The sequence below is a fragment of the Diachasma alloeum genome, unplaced genomic scaffold, assembly GCF_001412515.2.
Source record: "Diachasma alloeum isolate Michigan unplaced genomic scaffold, Dall2.0 Dall_scaffold_02221, whole genome shotgun sequence".
In the NCBI taxonomy this organism is placed as follows: domain Eukaryota; kingdom Metazoa; phylum Arthropoda; class Insecta; order Hymenoptera; family Braconidae; genus Diachasma; species Diachasma alloeum.
In genome coordinates, this window is record NW_021682126.1 from 1,475 (window position 1) to 13,842 (window position 12,368).

General features: G+C 37.6%; 1 protein-coding gene across 1 annotated transcript; it reads right to left on the reverse strand.

Annotated features, from left to right (window-relative positions):
- Positions 1–419: 419 nt before the first annotated feature.
- Positions 420–1,810, reverse strand: LOC107046833. The gene is made up of 5 exons (XM_015269551.1): positions 1,723–1,810; positions 1,568–1,639; positions 1,013–1,123; positions 791–877; positions 420–695 (listed from the first exon to the last, which is right to left on the reverse strand). Exons 1-5 carry the CDS (start codon positions 1,808–1,810, stop codon positions 682–684), a joined length of 372 nt encoding a protein of 123 aa, XP_015125037.1. The 3' UTR covers positions 420–681.
- Between the last annotated feature and the right edge of the window lie 10,558 nt (positions 1,811–12,368).

Below are 12,368 nucleotides of genomic sequence, written 5' to 3' on the forward strand. Positions count from 1 at the left end.
AAAATCGAATAAAAATTATTCAAGTTATTTTCACGCAAAGTATCGATGATACCTCGTAATATTATGGTAAAAGTATGAGGCAGGTATCGGACAGAATATTAATATGTCAAGTATCGTAAGAACATCGTCAATCAATCGAACAAGAATGAGACAGCTTCCGGTCGCAGTATTTCAAAGCCAAGTATCGACCAAGTCTCTCAATAAAATCGAAAAAAAATAATTCAGATTATTTTCACGCAAAGTATCGATGATACCTCGTAATATTATGGTAAAAGTGTGAGGCAGGTATCGGACAGAATATTAATATGTCAAGTATCGTAAGAACATCGGCAATCAATCGAACAAAAATGAGACAGTCACCCGTCGCAGTGTTTCAAAGCGAAGTATCTACAAAGTCTCGTAATAAAATCGTACTAGAATAATTCAAGGTATTTCTACGCAAAGTATCTATAAAACATCCTATTATTATGGTAAAACAATGAGGCAGGTACCAGCGAGCCTCGTACAAAAAATAAAATATCGAGGTGATATTTCTATAAAGACATTCACAGCGGCATAGGTCATATTAAATCTTTCATATGTTATGTAACTCCTTAAAATATTTTATGTGGTCCTTTCTTTCATTTCCCATATATTTTTTTCCGCTCTTCGTCACAATTCCTCGACATCATCCCGCTTTTCTCACAGGAAAGCATCTGAAAATAAAAATATTTAATTTCATTCACCCTGCTGTTCCTTTTGCTAAAACCATTTTGCAGGATTTATCATGTCTTTCTATTGAGTCACTTACGTTCAGCTCCGTCGAGAAGATCGCACTCACGAAGTCCCAGCTCCATCAATCCGTCCTCATCCTCCAATACCTCGAAATCCGTAAATTCTGAAAATAATGCCAATCCATTATGCAGGTATATATATATATATGTATATCTCTTTGCCCATCCATATATCTCTATCCCATGTCTATGCTTGTGCAGAAACCCACACACACGTATTTACAGGAGTTAGTACTTACCGGGCTCATCGTCTTCGCAGTCACCTTGTCCGATCTCTTCTACGACGAACGGCGGGAAGTCTCTGTCGAAGATGTTTTGTTGAGGATTTGGTGGTGTATTGATTGTTTGACCTTAAAACCAATTCGAAATAATTACTCATTATGTTCCATATCAGTCGGGATTTTATTGGCTTCCTTTCCCGTCAATAATTCATTGACCATTATAGCACCAAGCTATTAGTTTCATTTTTAAGGAATGTCAGGTTTAAAGGCTGAGCCGAGGGCAACATCTCTACTCACATTCGTTGTAAATTAAAGCAACGCCCATGTGGAATATCTATATTTTACAGCACTAGGGTACTCATTTTGTTTTCGACCAATGTATTCACAAACCCAGCCTAGGGCAAGGTCTGTTATCACATTCGTTGAAAATTAAATTCACACCCCAGTGGTCGATAATATTTCATGATAGACTGCAGAAAAGTCGCGTTTACAGCGCACTGTGGCAAGTGCGCAGTGTGTGATAACTTGACTTATTGTACAGCTTGTCATAAAAACTTGTATGGCACTATTTACCCGTCGCTTTGCCCTTCCTTCGCCTTGCTGGTGTCACTGTCTTCCTTTGGGTACCTCTAGTTTTTGATGAATCTGCAGGGTACGAGCCCTTACGGCCTNCGGTACCTCTAGTTTTTGATGAATCTGTAGGGTACGAGCCCTTACGGCGTTGGTACGGTTTTCTCCCCCTTGCGTTCCTTCCTCCACGGCGATGACTAGAAGTCCCATATTCTTCAGTCTCGGGCACTGCGGAAAACTTAGCATATTATACCTCATGTATTGAGAGAAAAGTTCGACATAAATTACCGGTCCGTTTGGTACACGTGCAGCGCTTCGCAATTCGGGTAAATTTCCGTACCACTCCGTACAATTTGTTTCTGTTGTCTCATAAAACTTAACTTACCGTACGAAAAAAATTATCGGCTTTCTAGACAAGCGTTATCTACATGTTTGGAGATTTTTCATCGGCTGGCGGAGTGAATTCATCTATTTTCCAGTGTAAAATTTATTGATTGCTCACAGAACACTATTTACACATATGTATAATTCCGATTATCATTTGAATGATTGATTTGAATGATTGATTTGAATGATTGATGTGAATGATTGATTTGAATGATTGATTTGAATGATTGATTTGAATGATTGATTTGAATGATTGATTTGAATGATTGATTTGAATGATTGATTTGAATGATTGATTTGAATGATTGATTTGAATGATTGATTTGAATGATTGATTTGAATGATTGATTTGAATGATTGATTTGAATGATTGATTTGAATGATTGATTTGAATGATTGATTTGAATGATTGATTTGAATGATTGATTTGAATGATTGATTTGAATGATTGATTTGAATGATTGATTTGAATGATTGATTTGAATGATTGATTTGAATGATTGATTTGAATGATTGATTTGAATGATTGATTTGAATGATTGATTTGAATGATTGATTTGAATGATTGATTTGAATGATTGATTTGAATGATTGATTTGAATGATTGATTTGAATGATTGATTTGAATGATTGATTTGAATGATTGATTTGAATGATTGATTTGAATGATTGATTTGAATGATTGATTTGAATGATTGATTTGAATGATTGATTTGAATGATTGATTTGAATGATTGATTTGAATGATTGATTTGAATGATTGATTTGAATGATTGATTTCCATTTGAATGATTGTGGAATGTTCCATTGTTATCTACGGTTAGGTACTTTTATTGTGGAGGAGCAAAATACTGCACGATTACCAAATGACACGGTAATTTTTGCTGGCGATTTCTATTAGTGTGAATACGAAGGACACACAGAACGAATTGTTACAGAATATACTATCTCAACAGCGCCAGCATAACTACCTAACACAACATATTCCTCGTGCTTAGCATGGGCCAATGAGTTGAGGACTACATTCGCCCCACGAACATCAATTTTTGGTGCAACCTCAGGTATAGGTGTTTCTCCTGTTGAGCTTCTCTTCTTGAGTCGTATCCTTGAGCAGTCCAAGCGAGATATTCCTGCCTTTGTAGGCTCTACAGTACGAACGAGTTTATTAATTATTAATTAAATGAATTATTGTTAGATTTCATCTAATGGCTTTTTACATAACGATCTGGTGAATGGCGTTTTTGGCGGGTGTAAGCCGAAAGCGAGGGTTGACCAAAAAAATGCATTCCGCCACATTTGGATTCAAACTTTATATTATTATATACCGTAAGATACATTCAACGCACGTGAGGCACTGATACGCACGCCATGGCCTCAAGAAAAGTCAAAAAAAGTAACTAATATATCTACACTCATCAAAACGCTACGTGAATAGACGATACGAGCTTCTTGTAGACCCTCAAATATTTCACCGGACTCATGATTTCGGGCTGGAGAATAGGTATTACCGGTATTACTTCCCAAACGGAAAAATTTGAAAATTCATATGGAACAATATTGGTCGTCGTTGTGTGTTCGGCATATCGTCGTGAAAATTTCTTTGTTGCCAATATCTTGGCAATCAATCTACATGTTCCAATTTATTTTTTTAANTTTTTTTTTAAGTACTCCTCGTGATTACGCTTATTCGATTGAATCAAGAATAGGACATTGCACTTTCAGAAACGTCGTTTTATTTCCATTTTCGGATCTTTAAACTAAAATAACTTGTATTCATTATAACTCATCAAATAGCTTATATATAACCTTGAAATTTATAATGATTTTAGGTCTTATCATTACAAAGTTTGGTGTGATTATTTCTCAAACTACCGATCGCATAACACGAGTACAGGAACAGTGATATGTAATCGGTTGAATAGTTTTTTTCGCACTGCTTGTTTTCCACGTGTGGTTGTTGCTTCGCCTTCGACTCGGTTAGCTCACACAGTAAAAAAACTTCATAACAACAGCTCCGAAAAATACGACAACGCGGATATGTATGGCCTTTCTGCTCAATTCAGTAAGGCTATTGGAACATTTAGCTATCCATTCATTTGGTAAAGTATAGAATCCGAATGAGATATTATAAAAAGGCAAAATCGGTTTCAACAATTTGTATTCTGTTAGGGCTCTGCTGGGTTATTTGAGGCTCAGCGCTGCTGCATTCGTTCTACGGAGCTGCATGGGTGCGTACATACTGTCCGAGTGCGCTTGGCGACTTTCTGGCAATGTCGCGCAACGTTTATTTTAACACGGGGAAAAATCATTCCTTTTTAAGGAATAGTTTTTTTTTAGCGTAATATCATTGTCAAACAATGTGGCAGGTATCGGACCGTATATTTATATGTTAAGCATCGTAAGAACCTCATCAGAAAATCTAACAACAATGAGGTAGTCTCCCGCCAAGGTATTTCAAAGCGAAGTATTGACCAAGTCTCGTCATAAAATCGCCGAAGATTGATTCAAGTTATTTCGACGCAAATTATGCCTAAAACCGCGTATAATCAGCGTGAAAGAATGAGGCAGGTACCGAACAGAATATTTACATGTAAAGCATCGTAAGAATCTCGTCAAACAATCGAATAAGAATGAGGCAGTCACCGGCCACGGTATTTTAACGCGAAGTATCTATTAAGTCTCGTCATACAATCGTAGAAGATTGATGGAAGATATTTCGACGCAAAGTATGGATAAAACCGCTTAGAATCATCGTCAAAGAATGAGGCAGGTACCGGACAGAATATTCATATGTAAAGCATCGTAAGAATCTCATCAAACAATCGAGCAAGAATGGCAGTAACCGGCCATAGTGTTTCAACGCGAAGAAGCTACCAAGTCTCTTTATAAAATCGTACAAGAATGATTCAAAGTATTTCGACGCAAAGTTTCGATAAAATATCGTAATATTATGGTAAAACAATGAGGCAGGTATCGGACAGAATATTTATAAGTAAAGCATCGTAAGAACCACGTAAACAATTCGAACAAGAATAAAACAGTCACCTGCCATCGTGTCTCAACGCGACGAGTGCGCTTGGCGATTTTCCGGCAATGTCACGTAACGTTCATTTTATCACGGGGAAAAATGATTCCTTTTTAAGTAATATATATTTATTTTTCAATTAAAAACAAATTCCCGATGAGCCGATCAATTGCAATTTCTAAAAAACGACGCTTTGCAGCACATTCCGGCGTTTACGGCCATTGTAGCACAAGCAGTACAACAACAGTTGAGTGGTTGAGTTGATATGCTATGTCCCATATACAAAAAGATTGTCGGCATTACTTAGAGAATTAAAAGTGTTTGGTACCTGGTAGCAAATTTTCTAGGGAATAAAATCATGTCATCCGTGGCCAATAGACTTTCTCCACCACCTACAGAAATCAATATATAATTTGTTTATATGCACATATGATTTTCATTTCTAGTAAAATATCATTGGTTAGTATGTCCTCTCGTTAGAAGATTTCATCGGGTTTGACATTGAAGGCAATAAATGGCTATCCCACGTTTATTAATATGAACACAGTAATTTTTCGTGGATATTTCTCTGCGTATATGGGTATTTTTTCAATGAATTTAGTTCCCATATGAAAATTAATTACCAATCAACGATTTCATCTCCTTCAGGATCTCCTGTTGACGGTCCTCTGTCAGCACGTCAAAAAGAAATTCTTCCAAATTAATCCTGAAATTCGAATCCATTAATTCGTTCTAACCGTGAGACTGTTAGTTATAATTTTAGATTAGCTAACAGCACGAATACATATTACTACGGCTGTATTGACGCTTATCCAATTGAGGAATCACCAAAATATTCTTTGTTTTAGATGCTGAATATGTTAATGATTATGCATACATATGGGTCATTCCGCCATGTGTCGTGCGCAAATTGCCTTTAAAAATATGCTATAATTTTTTTTTCATCATTGTGTTACTTATGTATAGAAAAAAAATCTGAAGAGTAAAGGCTTATATTTGTATACGCGCGCTGCGGCAAGTTCAGAAAATTTCATCAATGAACTTTTCATTGCACTGGAAAAGTGTAGAAAATATTCTGAAATAATTTAAAACACAGTTTATCACAATAATCATTTTAATTTCCTCAAATTCCCTTCAACACTTAACGAGATTTTGGGATTTAGCTTCGCAATCGTTCCATTTTCACATTTACGATTTTTCGATTAACAGCCCCAGGTAGGAATTACTAAGGCTGACGATGGAAACAAGCTTGTCTGATCCCTGTATTGGTAAGGCTCAGTGGCCTGTTCTCATCGTTGACTTTAGGATGAAATAAGGCTGGTCATCAAGGCCATTGGCAAGCCTCATATCAGGCTTAGTTCAGGTTTTGAAACCTGAGGCTGAGTACGTTAAGGCTTATCTAAGACTCAGTTAACCCTTGGAAGTAATGTTTGCTGGTAATTCATGTTGATAATTTTTTCATTAATTATCACGCAATTACATGCAAATATTAGATGCGTGTTATTAGAATGGCCACATGTTTTGGCGACATCAATCGAAGTGAGGTCTAAACCAGGCCTGTCGTAACCCTTCATGTACGGAGTCATCACATAATCATTATTATTGTTATTATTGATTACATTTTTTTTTCACATGACATGCTCTTTTCGTATGCCGGGTAAGTGATTTATGCGAAAAAAATTACATCTTTTATATTGAAGGTATCATCTTTCAGAATAATTTATTTAAAACCTAAATGAAAAAAAATTTTTTTTCAAACAATTCCCTTTTTTCATGTTAAAGACATTCCAAACAATAGCAATCGTTTCAATTTTGAAATGCGCCCGGAAGATACAGAAGCACCCGCCACCAAAATTGTAGTAATAAGAACTTCCAGGTGGCCGAGTGGACAGCGCGCTGGTCTAAGGATCCTAAGGACCCCGGATCGAATCCCCGAACATGCAGAATTTTTAAAAGTATAATTTCATTGAATTTCGATTACAGATATATGATAACAGTTCAGGTTCCATAACTAGGAAAAAACAATAATGATCACGTTATTTTTTTCATCCCTTATTAATTAATCAACAATTAAACTTGACTACATACTAAATACTACTCATCAACAACGTCCAACAACTGTCTTGGGGACTTATTTGTGGGGAATTGAAAATAATCAGAGACTCATGAACAAATAGACATGGATGGAACTAATGCGTATAAACAATAACATCATTTGTTAAAATAAAGTGGAATTGAGCCTTTTAAATTTTGTAGCTTAAGGCTTGGATGCAGCCTTGGCATTAAGCCTTATTCAAGCCACCGAGATTGAGACTGAATTCGGGTTATCATTTTGGGGCTGGATCAAGGGCTGATTAGAGGCTGGGGCCCAGCTCTGGTTGAGCATTTTCGAGGCTTGTTTCAAGGCTCGATGGGCCCTGTATCTATCGTCAATTCCTACCTGGGGCGCGCTTCCCTCACATTTATACCGTGTACAAATACTGTCCACTCATCTCTATATTGTTTAGAGATGTATGTGCTTTGTGGCTCCAGGAAATTTTAGACTGGAACTCAAGACTTCAAATCATTCTGATAACGGCAGGGTCTATTTAACGAAGAGTCAAGCATATTACATGTCAAATGCCATGAGGATTGAGCATTTGGAGAGTTCAATTTACCGTCGGTTTACTTCAATGGAAGTGTTGGGTTTAAATAAGGCGTTAGCCACAATTCCAAGGCATTTGCAGCAGACCATTCTAATGGGTGCAAAACTCTAATTAACGTGAGTCAAGAACGTCAAATACCGAATTCCAGAAGAGTTTCATTAAGGATTGCTCAATGTTTGAGACTCTTCGCTTCGGCAGCGGTTTTGTTCCATACCTAAATAGCATAATGATATGTTTTTTTTCCAGTTTGTTGAACGTCTCTTTGCCAATCTCTATGAAGATTTGCACGCGGGCTACTAGTGTGACCGATGGAAAGCGAGCCCAGGTCTGCCGGGTGAGAACTATAAGCTTTTGAAATCGCATGTGCTTACGATATCTGGCGGAATGACCTACTTGCATATGTACACCGAATGGCCTGAAATATCGATTGCAGTTTCTACTAAGTGGAAAAAATATAGCGTGGTATTCTGTAGAATCCACGAGATCCAAAATTCTTTTCACGCAAGCTTGTTTAGTGATGTGAATACATACACTCCAGTTGACAATTTTTGTTGGCATTCCGCAATCCTGGCGTTATTTGCTTCAGCCTTTTTGGAATAAGTAGTCTTGGTGATCTTCACATTATGAAGCGCGCGATGTAATCTTCCATCAGTCTCCGTGATGTACTTTTTCAAATTGACTATGGAAAGAAATGGTTTCGATTTATCTTTCATGGCTGCTGACACCTCTAAATATCACAGATTACAAATCAGACTGAAAAATATTCCAAGCACATTTGGAATCTGTGTAAGACACTAAGATGACCGGGGAATGAATGTTCGTATGTGTATGACAGGCTGTTGAAAAATAAAAACAAAACAATACGCCTAGCGGAAAGTGTATCTGTACCGTTCGCCGCAGGTCCAACGCCAATTTCATATTTCTAATTTTAACTTTGAAAAAAATATTTCAATACTTCCTTGACTATTGAAGTTATTATCCTCGAGGGGTACACATATTATTTCACTTCCTATTCACGAAATTAATTGGAAATGTATGCTTTTCCCGGGCTAGACCTACAAGTTATCGTAGATATTTGTCACATAGTATTATTCAAATTTTCATTGATTAATAATGATTGACCTTATTTTGAACTATTGTTTTCGACGGAATGACTACGGATAAATTCGGAAGCTTTCTACCAATGAAATTGGTAGAAATAAAAAATAATAAAAAATAAAAATCCATGAAAGGGTCTCAAAAGTCTTCTGTCGAATAGGGTCGGTCAACTGCTTGTTTTATTTTACACTAGTATTATCAACGTTATTTTTTGTTTGTTCAAATGATAGTTTTTCATGGTGACTATATATATGTGAAACAAAAGATTTATTGGTGGGATGATCCGGTCGTTGAAGCGGTCTGATATATGTAAAAATGAGAGACTATCGGGTGAAATTCATAAAACCATAACCTTTTTAGTAATCCTCTCTTCCCTTCGTACACATCACTGACATGTATTTAGAGCAGATTATTTCTGACAAATTTGCTTGATATAAATGATTTTATGATGGGGAAACAGATAGGGAATGTCACGTGTAATACCATGCGTTACAGTATAATGCCTCTGTTGAAATTGTGTTTCTCTATAATTTACTTCTGCAATATGAAAGGTATCATAACTGCAAAGCATAGATTATTCTATCTTCCAATAATGTTCACGCACAAACTATAGCAGAGCAAAAGTGTAACTGTGCATTTGATCAAAGTAACAGTAACTCGAGAGAGCACGAAGAATCCTATATGTATGCATTCCATTTCCGCGAACGTACAAAAGTCCAAAGCTTGTACACAACCTTTTCGAAATAGACAGTCGCGGAACCGCAATTGCATATTTCACCGAACATTGAGATGATATGTAATGGAAAATACCAAAATTCCGACAGGTAGATAGATGGGACAAGTTTTTGAAATACTTTTGAATATAGTTTATCGATTCACGACAGATATTTTACCTGAAATTACTGATAAGGAGTTGTCACTACAACTCTTTTTGTTACCAAATGGAAAAATTGCTAGTAATTGTTCGATTTCTTCCAGCAGTTGACCCTTCTCAATTAGAGAAAAAGTGCCACGATAAGAGCAAACGAGTCACAATCCCTCGACTCGCTTGGACGTCAACTCTAGCGGTGAAGGATCTCGTTGCTAACGTCCCCTTGCATGAGAACCTCACACCCTCTAAAGTATGTCACTACTCTCTATCTATCTTTGCTGGGGTACATACACTGTTGGAAAATTACTCTTGACATTTCTTCCAAAACAATGGTGTAATTTGTTTTGACTATCGTGAACTCGAACACCGCGCTGCGATTGCTACAATCCAGTCCGGAAGGCTTGGATAGAGTCATCCCAAAATCAAATAATATGCTGGCGGTAAATCTTTGAAATGTAAAGTTACAGAGTGGTGAGAATGGTTGCATTCATGAAATCCACATTCATGAATTTCCACAAATAAAATTTTTTTCTCGATTCAATTACCGATTCCTTGATTTTGAATTTCTTTCGACTCAAATTTCAAACTTACGCCATGTCTTTCAGATTGGCATTCGCCCATTCTTACCACCTGTCTCTTTACGTCTCAATGATTTTCCAGCACCATATTATTTGATTTTCTGATGACTGTACCGAAGCCGTACCGAAAAATTCTTGCTACAATACCAGCCAAGTAATGTCAACTCCCGTGCTCCTATTGGTCGATATTTCAATTTGGGGAATAATCAAATTAATTCCTACGTGAAGGTGTCACGGGACTTCCAAAACTCTGATTGGGCGAATCAAGACCGGGAGGAAATCCTTAACATAAGGTCGGGGGATATTATAATTGAAAATCTAATTTTGGTTACAAATAGACAAATTCAAGCTTTCAAGTAAAATTTGAAAATGTTTGTGGGATGTCAATCAAATTGAACATGAAAATACCAATTGTCCCGAATTTAGAGACTGAATAACAAATTACCAGATCAGTTTCATCTGAAAATGGAATAAAATTAACAAGATTTAAAATTGAAGTTACATTCTCACTGAGTTTTCAAGACATTTCCAACAGTGTATGATGTATCATACAATGTATTGAAATAAAATTTGACTGAGGAAATTTGTCCTTTTTTCAAGCAAAACGAAGAAGTAAATTCCGTTGCCAAGGGGGCCAAAGGAGCGGTTGAGCAAACACCAAATGATAATCTCCAGAGCCAAGTAAGTCACTTTGCGCATTTTTAGCAATTTTAATAATTATCAACTTACCGACGGTAGTGGCCGTGCGGTTAGAGTGCTAGACTCGTGTGCCAGTGATCCGGGTTCGATCCCGGGCGTCGGCGGTCAAAATTTGTAGCGCTCTAATATCACAGTTTCACTGCGGAGCGCTAGTCTCGTCAAAGGGACAACTGTACCAGGGCAGGTTTTTCCCTCAAGTGAGGTTTTCCCTTTGTCCCTCGGCGAATGCGGTACAGGGAGTACAATGGGATGGGAACAAATCGTAAAAACTCGAAAGGGTATACGAAAGGAAAAAAAAATTTTTTTTTTAATAATCAACTTCTCTGCTGAAGTATTAATCAACTTACCAGAACTCGGAAAAATGATTTCCAAAGTTTCCGAAATTGCCAATCAAGTGGCCAAGTTTTTTCCTTACCCCGCTGTTGACATTTTTTTTTTCCATTCGCAAAAGTTGTCAATCATATGTCCATTTCGCCCCACTAAAGTCGTTTATTTGAAAATTTTCCATTTACAATATTGAAAATTTCCCCAATATATTTCGAAGAATCAACTGTTGAATGATGGAATCTAAATGGCAATCGTTCAGATTTCTTTGGTGTCAAAGTCGGAGAAGAAGATTATCTTGACAAGTATTCGTAGGAGAATATGAAAATTGGTGTGGAGAATGAAGCAAATATTCACATGTAACGATTCCGCAATCGGTTCATTGAATATTAATACAAATTTAGAAATAATCGAAAATTGACAATGAATTTAATCCGTTGAAACGGAATGTAGCTGTTGAGGCATTTTTATTAATTTTTTTTGAGAATATCGCGTTTGCAGCGGGTACATTAACTCTGTGTGGAAAAGTGAATCCTGAAATCAACGCAACCATTAATATTGCAATTCCAGTTGAGACAGCCGCAAACGCGAAAAATCGCGCCTCCCACTCGTTTTTTACTTGTTATACAGAACTTCCACGAGCCATACCGCATTTGTTCAGTTATAGATTATTTCAAAACAGTGCAATCATTTATAATTCATCGCGGACTAAGATGTGAGAAGTAAGAGAAACAGGATGATTTACAATTCGTGTTCAGATAAGCTCTCGGGATTGAGTGGAGGCTCGAATGAAAATGCAAAAATGCCATTTTTCGCTAAATACGCCCTCAAGCTTCAACCGCTAGAATTGTTTACTCAGCCACCATTCTTCAATATCCGGCGATGCAAAATATTCAGTTTGAGCCATGAAGATCATTGTAGAAATTGTAGCTTGATTTATAACTCGCCCCCCCCCCCCCCCCCCCCCCCCCCCCCCCCCCCCCCCCCCCCCCCCCCCCCCCCCCCCCCCCCCCCCCCCCCCCCCCCCCCCCCCCCCCCCCCCCCCCCCCCCCCCCCCCCCCCCCCCCCCCCCCCCCCCCCCCCCCCCCCCCCNCATCAATAGTCAAGATGTGTCGGTCCTATTGAATTTCGGGAAAAATTTAATATGTAGCGAAATTGACCTTGGAGAACAAAACGT